At 29.0% G+C, this 25,108-nt stretch overlaps 2 protein-coding genes across 2 annotated transcripts; one reads left to right on the top strand and one right to left on the bottom strand.

The window, feature by feature from the left end:
* The first annotated feature begins 10,516 nt into the window (after nucleotides 1-10,516).
* Nucleotides 10,517-12,911, top strand: LOC107627744 (uncharacterized). The gene is made up of 2 exons (XM_016330592.3): nucleotides 10,517-11,995; nucleotides 12,609-12,911. Exons 1-2 carry the CDS (start codon nucleotides 10,553-10,555, stop codon nucleotides 12,693-12,695), a joined length of 1,530 nt encoding a protein of 509 aa, XP_016186078.1. The 5' UTR covers nucleotides 10,517-10,552; the 3' UTR covers nucleotides 12,696-12,911.
* Nucleotides 12,912-14,346: 1,435 nt separating this feature from the next.
* Nucleotides 14,347-23,817, bottom strand: LOC107627663 (phosphate transporter PHO1 homolog 1). The gene is made up of 14 exons (XM_016330511.3): nucleotides 22,965-23,817; nucleotides 22,328-22,631; nucleotides 21,417-21,852; nucleotides 21,190-21,238; nucleotides 21,027-21,098; nucleotides 20,475-20,604; nucleotides 19,346-19,469; nucleotides 18,691-18,940; nucleotides 17,905-18,009; nucleotides 17,764-17,808; nucleotides 17,275-17,427; nucleotides 16,689-16,967; nucleotides 15,595-15,731; nucleotides 14,347-14,719 (listed from the first exon to the last, which is right to left on the bottom strand). The coding sequence occupies exons 1-14, from the start codon at nucleotides 23,307-23,309 to the stop codon at nucleotides 14,629-14,631; spliced, it is 2,520 nt and encodes an 839-aa protein (XP_016185997.2). The 5' UTR covers nucleotides 23,310-23,817; the 3' UTR covers nucleotides 14,347-14,628.
* Between the last annotated feature and the right edge of the window lie 1,291 nt (nucleotides 23,818-25,108).

Genomic DNA, 25,108 nt, shown 5'->3' with positions numbered 1-25,108 from the left:
CTTGATAATCAAAATAAACACTCTAAGAGAATCAGAATATAATGGTAATGAGCATAAGAAAAAAAAAAGAGAAATTCTTGTGATATAAGAAACAAATAAAGGAATTCAAAGACTTTGAATTGAGAAATGATTGAGAATCAATATATACTGCTCATATTATTTTGAACTAAAAGCTGAATTACACTTCCAAATACAAGGTCTGCACTATATATGGAAGTTATTACCGTCGGATATATGGTAAGTTTTTTTTTTAATTTTTGTTACTATGTTTACTAATTATGGCCTGCATCACTTAGACAGAGATAATCAAAATTAATTTGGTAATTAACCCACTAAAATTAAAATTAATGTTTGTCATCATCAATTTAATTTAGTTAATTTTTTAACTCAACAAAAATAATAATATATTATAGCAAAAAAATAATAAATAATTTTTTAACTATTTATTTTTATTTAATAGATATATATATTAAAAAATCTATTTCCAAAACAATGAATAAATATTTTTTTGGATATTATATTGATTATTTAATCAGGGTCCTAATTGTCCCACCAAGACTATGTAAGAACTTTTAAATATTAATTTATATAAAAATAATTGTATGTAAATTTTTATTTTATTTTAAAAATTGAATTTTTTTAAGAAGATATTATAACTTTAAAGACTTCAAATTTTAAATAGGGTTTGACGAGTAATATACACCGTCGAGGAGAAAAAAAAAGCCAAAGGTGTGGAAAGGAAAAATACAAAAAACTAAAAGAAAACCATAATCCCCTTTTCCTTTATAGTTTTTAATTTCACCTTCTTGTTCTGGAATAAATTTATTATCATGGTTTCTTATTGTTTTTTCTTATCATTTAATTTTTTTATATTGCATTTATTGTTGTTTAAATTAAATGTGAAATTACAATCTAAGGTTTTTTATTTTCTTTTCCTCATCATAAGTGTTTTAAGAATTACTTGACGGTAATTTAGGCATGAACGTGAGGTTAAAATTTTTTTGGAGACTACGACCGACTTGTTTTGACCAAAGTGCTGCCATCTGAGTTCTTTGTGAGGAGATGGGAGTGATACTTGCAAAAGACTCTGATGTTTAAGTTAGGAAGAACTTTAAATAGGTATTTTAGTAGATTGGGACGTGAATATATCTGAGGGGTGTCAGTAGAGATGACAAACGAGCCTAAACTCGCTAGGCCGACCCGCGTAAACCGCCAAAAAGGTGGGCCGGGCTGAAAAATTGAGACCGTCACACATTAAAAGTCCGCCTAACCTGCACTGCTTAAATTGTGGTTTTGGCGGGCTTCTCCGTCGGATTTAGGATTTTTTTGAAGATGTTCTGATTTAGTGTTTTGGATTATATTTTACATTTGATTGATTATGTTCTAAACTTGTAATTGTTTAATTATATATTTTGGACAATATTTATTTTACTTTGGACAATGTTGGTTTTATTATTTTGTTTCAAAAACTTGGTTTATAATTATGTTTATTACATATTTATAATTATAAAGACTTTATAATGTTTGTAAATTTAAAAATTATAATTTTTTTATGTCTTTAAAAATTAAAAATTTATTAAAATAGTTGTGAAATTATATATATTATTTAATATTTTGTTGGCAATTTATATTATTTAACATTTAATAATAAAAATGTGAAATTTGGCGGGCTTGGCCCGTCAGACAATTGTTAGGTGAGGCAGGGTGAAATTTTAGAACCGCCTCATTAGGTGGGGTGGGGCGGGACGGGCTTCCCCACTTGCCACTTCTAGGTGTCAGTATATTTAATTATTTATAGTAGAAAGATAACTAATTTTTTTTAGTAGTTCCACTTTTGTTGGTGGATAGTCGTTCCTTTATTTTGGAAGTTTGTTGGGTCTATCTTTTAAAAGAAATAGAGATAGTATGAGAGATTTGGAGAAACAGTTGCTTATTTAGATAAGTGGAACTGAACTTCTTTGTCGCGTCCGACCTCTTAGGAGGTTGGGCGAGTAGAATGTACCACTTTTAAAGGGCTTTTATTCTTAATGGGTTTAGGCTGGATTTTGGATCAGGTATGAACAATAAGGCTTTAATTTTTTTTTTGGTAACCCATAAGATTTTATTTATTGGGTGTCCAAATATTGATTCTTTTTTTACATCTTTTTTGGTGTTGTTTGCCACTCTAATAGTACTAATTTAACTATTTTTGTTTTAGGTTCTATTCCTATAAGCCCCACAGGGAAAAATTACTTCAATAGAGAAAAATTACTCAAACTTCTAAATTCTAGCAAATATCAATAATATATATGTTAAAGGATTTTTACTAAAACATAGGGAAAAAAATAAATAAAACAAATAAAGAGAGTAGTAGCAGTCCAATAATAATATTGTTTATGGTTTTGTTGTGATTGCTGCGATATCCTATCCCTTCTGAAAAACATCAGAAAAATGTAGTCAAATAAAAGGATAAACCCAAATATAAAAATGACAATTGAGTTAGTGACAAAAAGAAACTTAGTCGTTTCTCAATATAATATTCCCTTAGAATATCTTATGATGCAACAAAAACAAATTAAATAAATCGCAGCGAGTCCCAGAGTATTTAACACACCATCAATATTAGTCTTATGAATAATTTATTAAAAATATATAGTAAAAAAAAATAATAAAAAGCAATTAGAACTTATTTTATTTATTTATTATTTATTAATTATTTTAATAATTAATAAATATTAAATAAAATAAATTTTAATTTGTTAGTATTATCAATAATTTATATATAAAAAATATTTAATAACAAAAAATTAACTAAAAATTAATAATAATTAATAAATACTAAATAAAATAAATTTTAATTCTTTTTATTTCTCTAATATTACTATTTAATGACGTATATATTGCCAATATATGTGTTTCTTCTAGCCACCTTTCTCCCTCCTTTCTTTATTAGAATATATGTGAATTCATAAGAACGAAATTCTTTCTTTAAAAATGAATTTCTTACCTTTAGTTTTTTTCCTTTTGTTATGTTCAAATAATAATATTTTTAAAATTAAGTTGGTTTAAGATAATATTTTATATATCTCTGATAAAAATGTGTTGATACCGTCATACCTATGAAAATCAAATCGAACGGCCAGTTCAATTATGCTAATCGAAAATTAATTATTATATTAATTTGATTTAAATAAAAAAATTAATTGACAGTAATTGATTAAAGAATTAAAAAATTTAGTCAAAGAATTATTATAAATCTAATTTTTTAATAGTTAACTGATTTAAAATAATAAAATATAAAAAATTATTTTTTTAAAATATTATATATTTTATATATAAATATATTATTTTATTATATCGTATTCAATTTCGGTTGATTCTTAATTGAATTTTAAAATTTTAAAATTTTTAATTCTATTCCTTCAATTGAATCTTATTATACACTAGGAATTTTTATTTACTACTACTAGTCTCTCAACCAAGTCTTGATTTGAGTGCATTTATTACAATGTAAAAATCATCACTACTAAACTAAGACTTTGTATGCATTATACAAATAGCTTACCTTCTTTATAAATGTGAAAATAAACTATAATTTTTATTTATGAATATTTAGAATGTTGATAAGTTTATTTTAAAAAAAATAATTTTAAATCCATAAAAAATAAATTTTTCTTGCCAAAATTATTTAAAATTTTTAAATTAGTGCGTTTAACAATTCCAAATTTAATTTTCTATTTCTGTTGTGCTAAATCAAGCTTTTTTTTCTCCTACCAACACCAATTGTGTGTTTTCGTTTTTGTGACAAACTAGAATATTTAAGGAAGTTAGCGATTACTGTATTAAAATATTTTTTACCATCGAAGTGGTTGCAATGGAAACTTTGGGCGTTAATGTTAATATACCAATCAATCTATTGATATGAGGTTTTATGCACATAACATGGAGAGTGGTTTGAGCTTGGAATTTGTATTGTGTCAGAAAATTTAAAAAAATGTTAAAGATAATCGAGACATATCTACTACATAAGAAATTGGGAAGAATTTAATGTCTAGTTCTATATAAAAATTAAAACAAGATATACTCATTTTTAATTGATCAATTAATCCTATAAAATATTAAAAAAGTATTTGTAATTAATTGTGTAGAGAATTTTGGTTTATTATTAGGTATTTTAGGTTTTTATTCGATAGTAGATAATTTAAAATTTCGAGATAAAAACACATTTTAACTAATTCCTAAAAAATATAAATTTGGATCAAATTCGAACTAATAACTACACCGAAAAAATACTCAGTTTGATCCTAAGTGTTGTGACTAGGTGTTGCAAGGCCAATGATCTTTAGGGGAATGTGAATTAGCAGTTTTGGTGTAACTATATGTCTATATTTGGACCGAATCTACATAATAGACTTTTGTTAGAAAGTAGAATGTAGTGTTCCTGAGCAACATGTTTTTTATTGGCCAAAAACCGTAGAACAGTTTATTTTATTTTGTTAGATTGGTTATATTATGGGTGGGCAAAATGATTTCACATGCAACAAATGGATTAGTGGACCTAATCCCAGAACTTAATATTAGGGGGATCAAATTTTTAATCTGTAATTAGTAATTACTATTTATTTTGTGTATGATTTAATTATTCTGTTGTTATACTTTTTATTAAATAAAAAGATAAAATATTAAATTGGTCCCTTACGTTTAAGTTTAATTCTGTTTTGGTCCCTAAAGTTGTAAAGTATCCTATTTGAATCCAAAAAGGTTTCATTTAGCTTTAATGTATTCCTACTGTAAAGTCAATATTAAATAATTAATCTCACCGTTCCACCAAACCTTAATATCTTCTTCTCTGAAGAAGAGGTATAAATTCAAGAGACACAAGATCAGCAACAGATGCATTACCACGAGCTACTAGCCTTGATTCAAGCATATGGAGAACATTATCGATTGTCGAAAACTCACTTTTCTCGGAGAATTTTGTTGATAGCGACGAGAACAAGGCTATCGTTACCTTTACCGCAGGAAACTCCCCTCAACAATCGAAAAGTTTGGTTATATAAGTTTTTCATATCTGAAAACTAAAGTTTCATTAATTATTTAACATTAACTTTGCGGCAGGACTACATTGAAGTTAAATGAAACTTTTTTGGATTCAAATAAGACACTTTAAACTTTAGGTACCAAAACAGGATTAGACTCAAACGTAAGGAACCAATTTAATATTTTGCCCTAGATAAAAATTATGGAAAAGTTTAGGGGGCCAGCAGTTTTGTTGAATTTTGGCCAGCATGTAGCCAGCAGAGAAAGGTGAATCATTGGATGAAATCTCACACCAATCTCACACCATTAGATCATCATTGATGGCTATTTGATGGCTACCAATCACAAAAGTTGCTGGCCCCCTAGCATTGCTCAAAAATTATAAATTAGGTTTCTTCAAGCTATTTTCTTCAAGCTATTTTTTATTAAACTGAGCTTCCCATGGTCATCCATTTCATTCTTATCCTAACACTCCCCCATGGATGACCATTTAGAATTATGCCTCGTTAAAACCTTACTAAAGAAAACCCAATAGGAAAAACTTTAGTGAAGGAAAAAGAGTACAAAATCCTTTGTGATGAGGACTGCCTCATTAAAAACCTTGTCAAGAAAAACTCAATGGGAAAAAAACCTGACCAAGGAAAAAAGAGTACAGTCTCCCCTTCTTGTCGACATCATTTAATTTCTCGAAATTGGCGCATCCCAATTTCATGTAGCAATCTTTCAAAGGAGGATTTTGGGAGTGACTTTGTGAATAAATATGCCAGATAGTCACTTGAGCGGATCTGTTGGACATCAATTATCCCTTGATTTTAAAGATCATGAGTGAAGAAGAATTTGGGAGAAATATGCTTTGTTCTATCACCTTTGATGTATCTGCCTTTAAGTTGAGCAATGCATGCTGTATTATCTTCAAACAGGACAGTTGGAGCTATCTTATGATCAGTCAGTCCACATGATGACAGAATATATTGGATCAAACTCCTGAGCCAAAAATATTTGCGACTAGTTTCATGAATCGCTAGTATTTCGGCATGATTAGAGGATGTTGCAGCAATCATCTGTTTCGTGGACCTCCATGATATAGCTGTACCTCCATATGTGAACAGATATCCTGTTTGAGATCTCGCTTTATGTGGATCAGACAAGTATCCAGCATCTATATAGCCAACTAATTGTGACTTGGATCCATAGGGATAAAACAATCCCATATCAACTGTCCCATGAAGATATCGAAAGATTTGTTTAATTCCGTTCCAATGTCTTCTGGTTGGAGAGGAACTATATCTTGCTAATAAATTCATAGCAAATGATATATCGGGTCATGTATTATTAGCAAGATACATTAGCACTCCAATGGCACTAAGATATGGTACTTCAGGACCAAGGATATCTTCATTCTCTTCTTTAGGACGAAATTGATCCTTTTCCACATCTAAAGATCTTACAATCATTGGAGTACTTAATGGATGTGACTTATCCATATAAAATATCTTCAAGATCTTTTTTGTGTATGTTGTTTGATGAATAAAGATCCCACTTTTTATATGCTCGATCTGCAGGTCGAGACAAAACTTAGTCTTTCCAAGATCTTTCATCTCAAACTCTTCTTTTAGAGTTTTTATAATTGTTGGAATCTCTTCAGGAGTCCCAATGATATTTAAATCATCAACGTACACAGCAATTATAATGAATCCAGATGCAGATTTCTTTATGAAAACACATGGACAGATATCATCATTCTTGAATCCATTTTGGGCCAGATACTCAGTAAGACGATTATACCACATTCGTCCAGATTGCTTTAGACCGTATAAAGATCTTTGCAATTTAACTGAGTATAACCATTGTGAATATTCATTGGATGGTTTAGATATCTTTAGTCCTTCAGGAACTTTCATATAAATATCCCGATCTAATGAGCCGTATAAATCCACATTCATTAAATACATATGCAGTTTATGATATGCAGATAAATTGACCAAATAACGCAATGTTATCGCATCCACTACAGGAGAATACGTTTTTTCATAATCTATACCGGGTCCTTGTGAAAAACCTTGTGCCACAAGTCGGATTTTGTAGCGCACAATTTCATTTTTCTCATTTCGTTTTCTCACAAATACCCATCGGTATCCAACAGGTTTTACATCTTCTGGTGTACGGACTACAGGTTTGAAGACTTCACGTTTTGCAAGTGAGTCTAATTCAACATTCATGGCTTCTTTCCATTTTAGCCAATCATTCCTTTGTCAACATTCTTCGACTGATCTTGGCTCAGGATCCTTACTTTCATGCATGATATTTAATGCCACATTATATGCAAATATTTCATTGACAATTGTCTTATTTCGGTCCCATTTCTCTCCTGTAAAGACATAATTTATCGAGATCTCGTCATTTTCACAATTTTCAGGTACCTGAACGTCTTCTGGCGTTAAAATTATATCAGAATTTTGGACAACTGCAGGTGTCTTTACTATGTCTTTTTCAACAGGAATAGTATTTACCTCTTTTCTCTTTCGAGGATTTTTGTCTTTGGAACCGACAGGCCTGCCACGCTTCTGGCGTGTATTTGCTTCGGTGGCAATTTGTCCAACTGGGACATCAATTCGAATTGGGACATTTTTTGCTGGTATATACGACTTGGTTATCCTCTTTGTATCGAAAAATGCATCAGGCAATTCATTTGCTATTCTTTGCAAATGTATAATCTTTTGAACTTCTAGTTCACATTGCCCTGATCGAGGATCTAAATGTATCAAGGATGATGCATTCTAATTAAGTTCCTTTTTAGGAAGCTTATTCTCTCCCCCTAATGTTGGAAATTTTGATTCATCAAAATAAATAAGAAAGATGTAATAAAGTATAAATAGAAAAACACTACTATCAGTATTTATCAATACTATTATGCTACTATAAAGATAATATATTAATATTATATTAGTAGCATGTAAAGAGAGAAAGTAAAAGTACTATATATTGTAGTGCATATAAAAAAGAGAGAGAAAGTATTTGTTTTTATTATTGCTGTATGAATTCCTTTTGCCTCGTTTATGCTTTTATAGACAAACAAATTCTACTTTTCAAATTTCATTAATTATGCTTTGTCATGAGAATTGTTCCTTTTAGCATAGGAAAACTGAGCCTCCTATGGTCATCCATTTCATTGTTATCATAACAAGTTTGGGTAGTTTTTATGAATAAAAGCTCATCTTTGTTTTTTTTTTTTTTTTGAATAGATTTGTCATATAATATAGATTTGTCTTCAATGTGGTTAAAGGTAACTTCCCTAGGTCTATCGGTTAAGGTGGATCAGTATTTTTTTTTTATGAGGTTCGCATTATTTTTGGGGGTAGGTTCGCAATATTTTTTCAACAAACAATGAATTTTAAGCGATGCAGGAAATTTGGGACAAAACAGGCATAGGCCCAATTATAAGAGACAAATGATTGACCAAAAATATGTTTTCTTAAGAAGTTTTTTTTGGGGAAAATGCTCTATTCTTGTGTTATATTAAGACAAAAAAAAGAATACATTTTTTATTTAACTAAGTTGGATTAGTCAGGTAGTTAGTTCACTAGTCCGCTTAAGTAAGTATTGAGGTTTGAATCCTACCTTGTGTATACAACAATCCATTAATCAGCAATAAACCCTTAAATGAAGTTTCGATCTGGGATAGATTAGTCCTTAATTTGTTGGATTAGGAGATACTGTGGGAAGCTAAAACAAAAATATTTAAATAATAAAAAGCCTCGGACATTGTACATGTGACTAAAACTGTATAGTTTTTCATTAGTGTATCCTATAAAGCTTAATTTATATTTATCAGTTGGAAAAGTATAGGTAAACAATAAAAATACTAAACAATGTGAATAATGGATATATTGGATGTTCATTTTACTAGGTGTACGAATGATTATTCTAATATTAAAATTTAGGTGGATAATTTAGAAGTATAGTGTACTTTTATTTGATTGGTGGTTGTTCATATTGTTCAAAAAGGTCATTAATTATCTAGCATATATAGATGTTATATTATATAAGGTAATTTTAGATATTATCTTCCTAGTATTATCGTAAATAAATACAGAGAAATAAATAATTCCTGACCAAAAAATAATTTTTTTTACCAAACATGCAAATACAAAAAAAAAAAAAAAAAAAAAATTCTTTTTCCGGAAGACAACAAAAGTTCCTATGCTAAAACTGAGATTTATATAGATTTTAATATGTTGAGATGAGTTTAGTAAATTTATTACTTTCTTATATATTTAAACTTTAAATATTTTGATGATTTTAGTAAAACTTTTCAATTTTTTTATTTATATTTACTATTTTCTTTACGTAAAAACTAGAAAGGTAGCCTTTCATAACTGAAAAATAAAAGGACATAATTATACAAGTTTTAAATCCAAAAGACGTATAACTAATGAAAGGTTTAATATAAGCGTAATATTTTCTTTCTCATTCCATCAATCATGTTATATTATCCATTCACCCAACAAAGAAGTAAATAAATAATAAAAAAGGGACTAATATAAAATATATAATTGATATTGCAATGCAAGGAAGGAAAACATATCAATCACATTGGTATATTGGTTCATCAGAAAATAACATAATAGGTTACATGTAGATATAAAAGGTAATATTTTGTTCTCATTATTAACATGCAAATAAATAAATAAATAAATAAATAAATGTGCACTTTTGTTTAATGAGGTAGATAGTTCATTTTCCAGTAGCCATTAAATATAAATGTGTTTTAAACCTATATATTTTAGAAAATACTAATGTATATAATAATTAGAAATTCTTTTTTTTTTTTTTGGTTTCCCACGGTATCCCCCAACCCGGCAGGTCAAGGACTAATCCGTCGCGGTACTGAGCTCCATTTAAGGGTTTGCCGCTGGCCAATGGGTTGCTGCATGCACAAGGCGGGATTCGAACCCCCGACACTTGCTTAAGCGGACTAGTGAGCTAACCACTAGACCAACCCAACTTGGTTTAATAATTAGAAATTCTAATTACATATTTTTCACATATACACATAATTAATTAGTAAGAAACAATTTTGTATCTCACAAATATTCAACTCAAATTAAATTATCATTGTTAATACCAACATCACAAAGAATGTTCATAAGAAGTATAACTTGAAAGTACTAAATTGGACTACAACCATTTTATTTGTGTTCAACCCATTTAATATTTTAATTATATATAGTTATAAAATATGTGTGCATATGTATAAGTGAAATAAAAAAAAAAAAAACAAAGAAATTAAAAATATACATTAATTCTTATCAAATGATCCCATATTGAATTTACTTAAACTTTTACCTATGTTTTTTTTTTCTTCCTTTTATTTACTTGTTTAGTGGTAATGTATCAATGATGACAATAACACTACATCTAAACACACATCTCAACCTTGAAATGATTCATCACAAAACAATACATAATGGCATATAAATAACAACCCAATTCTCCTAACCAAACCATGTCCTAGGTTACACAAACAACAACAATGTTGTCAATATTTTGGGCATTGGCATTGTCATTATTAGCATGCCAAAGCTACCACCCTATAACATTAACCAATGCCCAAGCACCTTCAAAGTTACCAACTTCAACTTCAACTCCAAAATCACCAATTACAAACACACACACACATCCAAATGGACCTTCTAATAATTCACCAATTACAAACACAAATTCAAATGGTGCACCTTCTAAATTGCCAAGTGCAACTTCTCCAACTTCTTCTTCTTCTAATACACCAAAGGTGGTAGCATCATCCCCATCTACTAGCAAAACACCAATCACAACCACATCTTCATCACCAACCAAATTGCCAAATTCCCCAACTTCTACTACTACTACTACTTCCCCTTTGAAACAACCTCAACAACCAATTCCCAAGGCTACTTCTTCTCCTTTCAAACAACCTCAACAACCAATTCCTAAGGCCACTTCCCCAACCTCTTCTACTTCTTCCCCTTTGCTTCAACCCCAACCAATTCCAAAGGCCACTTCACCAATCTCTTCACCAACTCCTAAGGTAATACCCACACGTCCAACATCTTCTGCTCCTATCAAACCGCCCCCGGTTCCTTTTGTTCCGGTTAAACCACGACCAATTCCTATTGCTCCAATTAAACCACTACTACCAGTACCCATTGCTCCTATCAAACCACCACCAATTCCCATTGCCCCGATTAAACCACCTCCGATTAAACCGCCTCCGATTCCTGTCGCACCGGTTGAACCACCCCCAATTCCAATTGCCCCAATTAAACCACCACCTATTAAACCTCCACCAATTTCAATTGCTCCAATTAAGCCACCACCAATTAAACCACCACCGGTTCCTATTACACCCGTTGAACCGCCACCAATTCCAATTGCTCCAATTAAACCAATTTCAATTACTCCGATTAAACCACCACCGGTTAAACCACCACCAATTAAACCACCACCGGTTCCAATTGCTCCAATTAAACCACCAGCAATAGCACCAAAAGCACCCACACCAAAGATCCCACCACCACATCCACCTAAAAAAGCACCAATTGTACCACCACCACTGCCACTTCCACCAACACCATTACCATCAGCACCAGCACCACCACCTCCTAAACACAAGAAGAAGGCACCCGTAATATCACCGGTGCCTTCTCCAGCAAGTAACACTCCTACACCTGCACCCTCACCATTGCCATACACCCCAGCACCTTCCCCTGATGACTATGCTCCTCAACCTCCACCACCACACAGGCATAGAAGAAGGAGACACAAGCACAAACACATCAAGCATCACCATCCACAATCTTCTTCTTCCTTTGATCTTGCTCCAGAACCATCATCATCATCATCAATCATTAGAAAGAGTCCACCAGCACCATTAGTTGATGATACTACTCCCATTGATACTCAAGACACACCATCACCTGCACCAAGTGCAAATGGGGTAATCTTTATCTTTTAAATAACCAACATGTTTAAATAAATAACGTCCTTTAAATTTGATAAAAAATTTTAATAATACCTCTAATATTTATTAACTATGTTATGTGTACACTAAAATCAGCTATTAGTATAAAATACATATTGAAATATAAATATATATTAAAAATAAATTAAACCACACGTGTATTTATACACAAATATATTTGTGACTGATTTTAGTGGTTGATTTTGGTGTACGAATAGTATTTTTGAAGATTTATTTATTTTAATTTTGTCTTAAAAATTTGTTATTTATATCAAATATATTATTTACAGCTAATTTTTAAAAAATTTTAAAATCAATTCAATAACAATTTTAAAAGAACAACTTTTAACATAAATCAGGCATAATTATCATGCATTATTGTTGGATTCGTCCTAAATTTTTTCTGAAAATTTAACCATTATGATATAGTTGATGTAAATCGAAAATTTTAAGGACAAAACTAAAACAAAATAAAACTTAGGAGTAATTTTTGACAAACTTCAGAAACTAAAAATATATTTTATTCGATAAATAAAAAAACAAATAAAAATACTAATTTATTTTTTTTCCCCTTTGTTTTGACATGTAGAACGGTGCATCATCATACAATGATCAAGTGAGAAAGATGTTGGCAAGTGTTGGATTTGCTATTGCCATTTTGTTTTGTCTCAATTGATAATATGTTGCTTCAATCTCTAAGGAGCTCCATCTTTGCTTTGCAAATTAAATATAAAAAAAAATGAAAATGATTTGCTATATATATGATACTCAATAATATGAAGCTATACATATAATTTATTTATTTTTCTTTGTTCTTTGATTTATGTATTGTCATATTTTTCTCACAATTATTACTGAATATATGAGCCTCTTTTTTCAAATAAGCAGTTAAGCACTCTTTTACTAGTATCAAAATATACAAAATTCATTATATTATTATATTTTTTGGCAATTTTTTGGTGACTAAACAAGAAAAGAAACAAAGCAAAAACTATTCTAAATTCGAGCGGATGATTCGTTGGAGATCAACACCAGGCTCATACCAAATAACATGATTAGAGTTACTCTTGGCACCATATTTAGCCATCAAATCCGGCAGCTCTATTTGCTTCTCGGGACACCCATTCAACGTGAACAAGCCAAGGACGAGATAAAAGCTCCTGAATCTTGTGAACCAAATCTGTTACTTCAGATGGATACCCACTTGTAAGCTCATGCATGATGGGCAGAATGTCAAAGCAATCTTTTTCACATATAATATCCCTCAAACCGCAATCCCAAGCTAAAACCAGTCCCCTCCAAACAGCAAATAATTCACATCTGATTATAGACCAAGGGGGAATGCTTCCAGAGCAGTCCGAGATCCAATCTCCCTTAGAATCTCTAATAATACACCCAAATCCCGCTAAATTTGAATCCATATACAAGCTTGCATCACAATTAACTTTAAAACTATTGCCTACCGGTGGTTCCCAACACAGGCAATTTCGGAGAGACCTAAAGGCATTGCTTCGATTCCTGTAAACCTGTAAGTCCTTGGCGGTAATTCTGGCCAAGGCAACAACCTTATGGTCTGTCCAAGGATTGTCAGTGTTGAATATGTCATTGCACCTAATTAATTATTATATAATAATTCTATTTAATTAATATAATGAAAGGCCTAAGAATTTTAAAATTTTCCTAAGACCCAAAATAATGGCCCATCCCTGATTTCCAAAATTGTTTGGTGAGAAACGATTGATCTTATTTGGGCCTCTCCTGGCCCATTCTAGAACAAAAACCTCTAAATCTTATTTGTGTTTTTCAGACCCAACAGCATAATAATAAATATTTGTAATTAGTAACTATCAAAAAAAATATTTGTAATTAGTTTTCTCTTCTTTGGACTTTAGTTTCGTTTTAATACAAAAAAAAAAATCCAAAAAAAAAATTATTCCAACCAAAAAATAAAATAAAATAAAAAATACCGTAACAAATTATTGAATGAAATTCTAATCTGCAAGGAATTAATTTTTATCTTTTTAAGTTGGGAATACATTGAGAAACCACTAAATAATAAAGAATAATTTCATCCATAGATTAGGAATCATGGTCTTTAGATTCATTAATCATGGTCATTAGATACATATATGGACTATTGATGTATAAAATATAAAATATTTGGTATTATACTTATATATGTATACAGTACTATTGATCTACAATATTATTCATAAATATAGTTTATTTATTAAATTTATTTCTTTATCGTTAAAGGTCAATTTTTTCATCCAAAAATGTGTAAATTTAAATAACAAAATAGAAATGATAAGACAAGTACTAAAATAGCATTGCAATTGCACCTTTTTCTTTTCATTTAATTTCTATTTCTTGTTAATGAAAAATTGTGTATACAATTGATGATGATGATGATGATGATGTCCCTACAATCCACATTAAAAAAAAAAAAAATTCTGATCAAGTTGATCAAATCATACATCAACTTGAATGAGGATAACTAATATGCACCACTGAAAATTATTATTAATTATTTCTCTTATGCTAGCATAACCCTACAATAATAATACATCAATCCAAAATATGCCAATTGGCATGCATTATTAGTAGTACTAGTCTTCCTCATCCACTTCATGAAAAGGAAGTGGTATTATTTTCACTGCTCTAAACTTGCCAGCATTATTTAGATGCTCATTCTCCAATCTGAAAATCAATAAAAAAAAAATATTAAATCAGTTCAAAGGTATCTATCACATAATATATGCCTTAGCGTTTGTTTGGACACCATTATTTTGATAAAAAAAGATTTTTTTTCAATAAAAAAATATTTTTTTTATTTTTTAGCGTGTTTGACAAATTTCGAATAGTAAAAGTAAAAGTACTAGAAAAATTAGAAAAACATCTTTTTTTAGAAACTGTAATTTAAATAATTTTTTTAAAAGATCTTTTTTTCCTTAAAAAAAGATGTTTTTCATGTAATAAATAAATAAAAAAATACTTTTATGTTGTTATATTCAAACATAATTGATAGATAAAAAGATCTTTTTGCATGAGATACCCAAACATAAAATTACTTTTACTTTTTCACAAGATCTTTTAAAAAAAGATAACTCGAAAAAAGATTTTTTTTAAAAACTCACCCAAATAAGGCCTTAGTTAACAAGTTCTTTTTCTTTTTCTTAGAAAAAAAAAAGCAGACTTCATATACTTGCATAAGTTTTCAAAAATAATCAGGTATTTAAAAAAATTAATTATATAAAATATTTAAGCTTAAATACATTTTTGTCCCTCTAAAATACATATATATTTTTTTTGGATCCCTATAAAATTTTTCTTTTTCTAATAATTTATATCATTAGTTTGTTCCGTTAAATTATGACATGTCACGTTAAATGCTAAGAAAATTAATAGTAAAAATTAAAATAAAGAATTTTAAAATTTTACTGGACAAAAATAAAAAGAAAAATTCCATAGGAATTAAAAAAATGATTATTTTATACGGATAAAAGACTTATTAAATCCAAAATTTAATTTCACTTTTTTTTAATAGAAATTGAAACAAATATTAACCAATTTACCTGTAGAAATTCCACATTCCTCTTCTAATAACTTCAAGTGCTGCTAAAAATATGCTTGTTACTCTGTAATCAACATGTTCAAAGCTTGAATGAAGAACTGTTTGCAACCATGCAAGCCTCAGAGTAAAATTTAATCCCTGCACAAACAATTTTCCATGGTAAGAACATGTCATTTCATATTATGATTTCTTTTGTTAAACATTAGCAAATTATATTCTCTGATGTGAACTTAATTAGCCTCTTCGAATTAGATTAGGAATCTATCTTTCAAGTTGTATAATAATGATAGCCTTATCAGAATTTAGTTGGAGAATATATTTTATTCCCCACTTTGTAGCATTTTCCTAAGACATATTTTTTGGACTTCATATTGCATAGCTACCATATCCACATTATATATACTAATAAATTTTTTGTTCCAAACACACCTTAATTTAGTTCTTAAAATTTTAGTATTAATTATTTGTTTTTAAAATTATATTTATAGATTAATTTAGACCTACAGATATAATAGTTAACATGACATTTTAACAAAATGGTGAAAATTAATTAAAATTTGAGTGATTAGAAATTAAATTGACATAAAATCTTATATGATAAAATTTTTAAGGTTATGTCGAATTCTGTTTCTGAAATAAAAATATAGAGACACAACGAAATAAAAATAGAGACGGATATTTTTCATTTGCGAGTTTATAGAAAATATATGAATTTTCTATGTTTCAAATAGAAAAATTTTTGTATCGACCGAATACGTATTAGCTTTTAGGTTATTGAATTTAAAAAAAAAACAAATGAGTTTCTAATTTTTTAATTTGAAGACACATAAATTTTTAACTAACTGAAAAGATAAAAATATTTTTTATTTTTTAAGATGTGAGACATTTAAATTTTTCTATTCAAAATATTTAAGGACAAATATGTTCTCTAAAAAGATTTAGATGTCTCATTTTTTAAAAAATGAGGAACGTTTTTATATTTTTAATTAGTCGAAAATTTATTTATCTTTGAAATAAAAAATTAAAGACTTATTTATTGTTTTTTTCTTGAATTTAAATAGAAAATTAGAGAAGGATGTGATGTGTAATTATTACCATGGATATGTAGTAAATGGATTTCCTTGAAAGCATTAATTCATTCCTTAGCCAAGGGTTCTTAGAATTCACTTGAAGCAAACCCCAATCCTTAACAAAGTCCCAATACAATTGGTACATAGTTGCTGCACTTGACATGATCACAACAAGACATAGCCATCCAACACTCCCATCTTTCTCATATGCAACCTTGGTGCCTGCTGCCAACATTGCTGAAACATACTTTCCTAGGTTTAGAAGGTGTCCCGTGTCGCCTTCGTCGAACCATCGCCTCGCACACTGAAAACCGGTTAAAATCAAATCAGTTACTTACATTCCAAGTCATCACAGTTCAGAAAAAAACTTAAATAAGTTTTTAATTTTCGTAACGATAAAGTATATTTTTTGTTTTTAAAATATTCAAAAATTTTCGATTTGCATCAAATATATTTTCGGTTTGTTGAAAACTCAGGTGCAGTCAACTTCACGTGAAGTTGATAGTTGAAAGCCGTTAAATGATTTGACTAAATTTTCATCTAACGACTCTCAATTATCAATTTCACATGAAGTTGACTGCACCTGAGTTTCCACCTTTCGCATTACTTACTTGCATTGCTCTCCAATAATAGGGTAGAAATGAAACTGCATAAGCAAGATCTCTGTAGTGAGTTGTTCTCATGCAATAACCATAGTCTTGTGTTTTGTAGCTCCCAGTTATATAGTAACATGCTACATACTCAAGATTCCTCAGCATCGGCACCTATATATCAAATTTAATCATCATATAAATAAGAGTGAATACCCCATCTGAGCCTTGATAATTACCTCGAAAGGACAACGAGGCCTAAAAAAAAAAAAACACCCAATCTGATTAGTCCCTGATTAGTCCCTGTGCCAAAAAAAACAACATCGACTTTTTTTTGGCATAAAGACCTTGTTGTCATTTCGAGGTAATTATCAGGGGTCGAGCTGGGTTTTTTTTGTCAAGAACCTCGTTATCTTTCGAGATAATTATCAGGGCTGTTTTGAGTTTTTCTTTATAAATAATACTTAAAATCTCACATTCTTCTTTTTGGGCATTAAGAAAAAACTATACCTGACTGCAAAGTTGATCAGCCATAAAAAAGTCCAACATGACAACCTAAGAAGAAGAAAGAATCCAGTAAGATTAAGGTTCTTAATTAGTATATAAAATTTTAATTAAATCCCTAGAGTTTTAAATATTTCTGTTCAGTACCTTGTAAAGAGGTGACAAAATTATGTTCCTTATGACACAAAGGAAACGGTAACGGCTTGACCGGTATATAATGTTGAAGGGGCACACAAGTATTAGTAAGAAGGCCTGCACATCAAATTAAAACTTTAGCTTATGCCTAATATATAAGTTTTAAACACAAGAAAAATGAGAAAAAAAATAAAATAAAGAATAATACCCTAAATTAGTCTCTAATATTTTTTATAAAATAAATTAATCTCTAACAAAAAAATTGACAAATTAGTCTCTAATTTTTTTATGATGATTTAATTATTTTGTTGGTCCCTATAGTTTCACCAAATTTGCAATTAGGTCTTTATATTTTTTCATGTCAAGAATATTAACATTAATAGAATATTTCACCCAAAAAATATGTGATCAAAGATCTAATTAAGTTCTTAATTATGGATATCTTCAATTTGTGAAAAAATATTTAGTTAACTCTAATATGTTTTTACATTAGGAAAGATCTAATTACAAAGATATATGGACCTAATTGAAAAAATTTGATAAAAATATAAAAACCAACAGAATAATTAAACTTTTTATAATATTAAAAGAAATTAGTTCCTAAAAAATAAATAAAAAAATTAGTTATCCCTTGTTTTAAAAATTTTATACAATTCAATTCCGAGTCATATTATATTTTAGAAAAATTAAGGACTAATTTGTCTAATATTATAAAAAATAAGAGGGTAATTTATCTAATAAAAAATTGTTAAATAACAATTTAGGATAGTATTCAAAAATAAAAAATAAAAATTATACCAGAAAAAGAAGGCCAGGAATGGCTTGAACTTGAGAATAAGAATAGCCTTTAGTGAGGAGAGTCAAATGAAGGAACATGACACCAACCACAGAAGCCATGGCCATTGAACAGATCAAGAAGACATCTCTGTATTTGAGCTCCTTCGTCGGCGCGAGCTCGAAGATGAAGCCATAGTTTATACGAGTCTTTCTCCATGCAAAAATGTTGCATCCATAAAGGAAGAAATGCAGAAACATGAGGCTGAACATGCTGCAAAAAATAACAATAATTCAACCAATAATTTTTTTTTTCAATAAACACCCTCTAGTTTCAAATTTTTGCGATCAAGTCCCTATACGGTTAAGTATAAGAATTTAATTGAAAATTAAGTAAAAATATAGATAATTTACCCTAATTAAATATAATGCGAGGATAAAAAAGTAATTAACTTACCTAAGAAGTAAGAACAGAGTAAACAGTTTTTTTTTTCAATAATAACAATAATTCAACCAACAAATTTTTTTTTTCAAAAACACCCTCTAATTTCAAAATTTTGCGATCTAGTCCCTATAATTTATACTGTAAAATTATAAGAATTTAATTGGAAATTAAGTAAAATTATAATAATTTACCCTAATATAATAGAATGTGAGGGTAAAAAAGTAATTAACTTACCTAAGGACAGGGTAAACAGTTTCCATATAAACTGAGTTTTGTTGTCCAACTTTGTAAAGTCCAGAAACATGAGCCATAATCACATATCCAGCAAATAGTGCCACAAAGCATCCAGTGAATAGTCCTGAGTTCATTTGAAATATTCAATTTATTTTGTAGTTGAATTATAAAAATTCTAAATATTTTTTTACTTTTTCTCTACAAGTCGTCTGGTTAAATGGGGCCACGAGATGTTTTTATGTCCAAAATAAGATTTTTAAGTTAAGACGTCAGATAATGAGGTATTCTGATATCTTTATAATTTTTTTTTGACTATTTTTTATCGATTTTTTTAAAAAAATTTTATAAATTTTTACATAGAAATCCATTTGGACTTCAATTTTAACAATTTTTTTAAAAATCTTCCTTTAAAAAGAAATGGTTTTATTATTACTATTTAGGGTTGGGATTGACTTTCCTATATGAATCATCTTGTGTAGACATATAAGGAAACACAACATGTAAAGGTTTAAGTAAACATTATAACAGCAACAAATTAAAGGGTGAAACAAATATGTAGAAACAAGCCAATAAAACCCTAGTGATGCATCTCTTATTGGTTTGTGATTGCCCTTTAAGGTTCATTATATGATTTTGTTGGAACATGATACATAATAAAGAGTACTAATGGGACAATGTACTTTGCTTTCACCTAAAAAAAATTGAACCCAATTACTTTTTTTTTCTCTTTTCTTTTCTCGTAGTATCTCCCAACTCGACAGGTCAAGGACTAATCCGTCGCGAATTGGAACTCCATTTAAGGGTTTGCTACTGACCAATAGGTTGCTGCATGCATAAGGCGAGATTCGAATCATCCGACACTTATTTAAGCAGACTAATGAACTAAGTACTAGACCAACCCAACTTGATTACCCAGTTGTTTTTTTATTCTTATGATACCTTAGTGGCTTAAAAGTGTCCATGTTGTGTTCTCTTTAGATAGATATGATCACAAATCAAATTAAAAATTTATTTTTTTTAATAAAAAAATCTTAAAGGCCCTTTTTACGGAAATGATTGAAAATAAAATAGGTAAAGTGAAAAAAAAAAAAAAAGAAGGAAATAATTGTTGGCCTGAAAAGTTGCTTACCAATGAAGAAAGTTACAGCATGAGATTCTTTTCTCTGACTTGGTCTAAGGTATTTCATGGCTTTTCTCCTATCATCTTTGGCAAAGTTTTTAACAAATAGTTCCTCAACTTCATCCATGAATTTCACAACCTGTCTCATTGTAAAAGTGAAATCAAAATAATATAACATTATTTTTCATATTATGTTAATCAATTTTTAATTAATGTAGAATCTTTCCTAAAACAGATCCAAGTATAAGCTATTTGGGACATGTTCTTCCACTAAAATATGGAATTTATTCATAAGTATATGTATATTTACATATTTTCTCCTATTTTTACCCTTAATAAAAAATATTTATTATATTTATAATTTTCACTGTTATTAATTTATTTTATTATGACTGTGAGTCCATGTTGTGGGTGCAGACATGAATTATGAGGATTATTGGCCACTTTAGATTGTCTCTTTTAACACTTTTTTTCTTTTAACACTTTTTTCATATATTTTCATCAAAGTTGGATTTTTTTGTTTTCATTTTTGAATTTGTGGCTGGTGTTTTTAGTTATTACCTTGTCTGAACTGTTGAAATATGAGCTTTCAACAACTTTGAGATATATTGGAAGAATTTGCTTCTCAGTAACCTGAAATTTAGAGGAAAAAATATAACAAAATTAAGATTTTTTTTTTAGCTACAAATTTTAATTAATATTTGGAGCCTCTAAGCTACTTTACCTTGTCAAATTTTTTCAAAATCTTCATAAATGCAAGCATGTTCAAGTTCCTGAAAATTAATATAGTAAAAAAAAATGGTAAGAAAATTTACACGAATATTAGATACAATACAGTTCAGTACGTAAATATATCTTTCTTTTTTATAAAAAACTGTTGCAAATTTAAGAAGTTTAATGTAACAATATTTACATTATAGTCTAAATAATTTGAGAAATTTGATGTTTTACCTATAAACTTTGAGATAACCTAATCCCTTATGGAGTTCAATGAAGCCTCTTTTGATCATCTTTTCAGCATGGTGCAACTTTGTTTTGTTAAGATGAAGCTTATTATTATTATTATTAGCACCACCTTCTTGGCTACATTTTCTTGAAGATTGGTTTAACAAATCTTCCTTGACAAGGTAACTGATCGCCGAGAAGGTCCGAGCCGGCGTTGTTAGAGGAATGTTAATCCTTACATTCTTCCCTCGGAAGCTTCCGAGGCGGCCGGAAGGCGTCCTCAGTTTTTCATCTTCTCCTCCTTTCATCCGCGACGGTTTTTCAGCTGCTTCATTTGATTGAGGAGAATCTGGAAATGGAACCTCATTTTTTTCCATGTCCTCATTGTTGCAATTGTCTTGCATTTCTTCATGTTGTTCTCTGCTCCGAACAGAGTCTTCCTCTGTTTCCAAAAAACAGAGTATTTTTTAGATACACATAGTTTATAATCTTTAGTTATTCTTACTAATGCATCTAGTTTATTTTCCACAATAATGTGAAAACACAGAAGTGAACATATAATATAGATTATAATTCTAGTTATAATGCATGAATAATATAAAAGTAACATTCATGTATAAAGTATAATAACTTTTTTTAATTACAAAAATTATTTGGTTGTCTTTTATCTATCATGTTAAGCTTTTGATTAAATAGTCTAAAATTCGATTTTTGTTACTTCTATTCTTTTAAATAAAATATATTAAATTCCACTACGAGATAAATGGATTGTGCATTATCTAAACTTTTAAAAAGTTAATATTATAATAAGAGAAATAAAATAAGAGATTATCATGCAACTAATCCTAATTTTCACTAGCATTTTTGTCTAATTATTTAAATAAGAAATATTAAATAAAACAAAGATTGTAGCATACCACTAGAAAATGTGCAAGAGATAGATTGGTCCTCCTTGGATTCTTGTGAAGAGTTGCATCTACCTTGTTGCTTTTCCATGAATGCAAATTTGAGCTCAACAAGTATATCCATTTGCTTCTTCAATGAGTCTCCTCTTTCAAGAAACTCTTTCTCCTTTGTCCTATAAAACTTGTTAACCTTGTTGAGTTGTTGATCAAGGCATGCAAAGAACTCTTTGGTAGCATCAGTGTCAGCAAATTGTTCTAGCAACTCTGTCTCATACATGTCCCCTTTACAAGTTGATGAAGCAAGTTTCTTATGAACCTATTAAGAAAATAATAATAAATAATTAAATATTAATTAAAAACAAAAATAACAACAAAAACTTATCCCACTTGGTGGGGTCGGCTTTACGGATTAGATAGTGCCGTAATGCCCTATCATAGATCAAGTTAAAAAAATAAATACACATGACGACAACAACAATAACAACAGTAACAGTCATATCCCACTAAGTGGGATCGACTGCATGTAGGTCAGAAACAAATACATAAAAATTATATCCCACTAAATAGGGTCGGCTGCATGGATAAAAAATACGATAAGTTTTGTCGTATGTCGAGTGAGAAAAAAAAAAAAAGAACTCATGATATTTACTTGAATTGGTCCATGCTCTCTATGTTGATGGGAAAACAAAGAGAAGTTTCTTAGTGATGAAAAGAAGGACATGTTCTTAGGTGGTGAATTGTTATTGGTATTGGTAGTGTTATTAAGAAGGTTGATTCTTTTGAGTTCCTTCTTGAGTTGCCAATAATCAACAAAGGCTTCTTTCCATTCAGGTATGAGTTGGCCTTCAAATTGCTTAGAGAATTTCACCATCTTCTCTTCTCTTCTTCTTTGTTGTTGTTCTTCTTCTATGAACTCAAAGGAACAACAATAAGGATTGGTATGTGTATTATTGTTGCTTCTTGGTGAGTAATCAATGGAACACCAAGATGACATTATATATTGTGATGAAGATGTTGGACAAGGAATATGAATCTGATTGATATGCTAGAACTTATGCTTTTGAAGCACATTCTATAATATACTTAGATCCTATGCTTTTCTCCACTACATATATAAAGCCTACTACTACTACTACTATTATAGTGGTGGTTAATTAGTGGCGGTTTGTCTTTTCCGCCGGAAAGTGACCGAACCCGGCTGCCGGATTATGATCACTTCACGGCCAACAATCCAACATGTTCTTGTGGAGGAAGATTTTGCAAATGGGTGTGGAATTTAAAGGTGGATTTTGGAAGTGGGGACAAAAAAAAATGTACTATTCAAAATGCATGTTAGGGTAAAGGGGTGTTCTTTGTCATGTAGGAGAAGATTGTATTAAAGTGTTATTAATTGAGACTAATAATAATAATTTCACATTAAACATTTTGAGCTAAATAAAAGATGGGTATTAATGAAAGAGATCAATCAATGGTATTTTATTATATAGATTGTACATTTGATAAGTTTAGTCAAGAATTTGCTCATTTAAGCAAAGTGATGAAAAAGTTTATTGGCTTAACTCTTTGCTACCCTCACAAATATGAATTCTAATTAGCCCAACCTGATTTCCACTAACTGATGATAACTATTAACTAAAAAGTGATGTGTTATTTGTATTTATTTGATTTTATTATTATTATTATTATTATTATTATTATTATTATTATTATTATTTACAAGAGAAATATTTTTATGTTTTTAAGGTATATTTAACATGTATTTTAAGAATATTTATGATTAATTTATTTTTCTTTATATAATTTTTAAGCATTATTATACATAAAATAAGTAATTTTAGATGTTTTTAGAACATATAGTATTTATTTATTTTCTATTTTTAATCATTATTTATATTAGAAAAAGAGTATGTGTTTGTTTGATATACGAAATAAATACACCAAATATTTCTCCAACTAAAAAAAGCTTTCAATTACTTTGACAAGAGCCACTTTCTTCATCAATCAAGCAACTCTTTTTTAAAAAAATAAATTAATAAACATACAACTTTTTTGCAAATTTAAAGTAGAGCCCCATTGCAGACGTACATAATAAAAGTATCATAAGTATTCATTTTATAAGTTTAATTAACATTTTTTGTGTTTCAGTTAATGATTAACGATTTCTTATTGGAAAGTTTTGACAAGACAAATTTGTATCTTTGTAACAACAAATCTACAACATCCCATTCCCACTTTTTTATGACAATAATTAATTAATTATTACACTAGTGGAAATTGCAAAGTTGCAACATCATTTGTATAAATGTATTCATTATTTTAAAATTATTGCATCCAATAAAGCGTCGGTATTAGTAATTAATTTTACCGACGAAATTGGAGCGTCGGTAAAATTAGTCAAATTTTATTAATAGAACTTTTACCAATGTATATTTATTGACGGTTTGATTATCGATGTCTTAACTGTTGGTAAAATTCAATATTTTTATAATAATTTTTTATCATGTATATAAAAAAAATTGTTATTTATAACACTCAAACCAAATATTCACTACAATAATATAGATTATTTTTTAGGGTTATATGTGTAAAAATAAAATAAAATTTGTTAAAAAATAAATTTTGACATTATTTTAACTATGAAAATATGTTAATAAAAATTTTGTCAAAAATAATATTTTTAACATATAAGTAATTGTGAAAAAAGCTTAAATCTTATTTTGATAAATATTGGCTGTCAAAAATAATTTATTAAAAAAATTTAAAAATATATTTTCTGTGATACTTATTAACCGT

This window comes from Arachis ipaensis, chromosome B1 (genome assembly GCF_059453495.1).
Source record: "Arachis ipaensis isolate K30076 ecotype BB chromosome B1, ASM5945349v1, whole genome shotgun sequence".
NCBI lineage: Eukaryota > Viridiplantae > Streptophyta > Magnoliopsida > Fabales > Fabaceae > Arachis > Arachis ipaensis.
The sequence above is the reverse complement of the archived record's forward strand: the minus strand, read 5'-3'. Positions and strand labels throughout refer to the sequence as shown.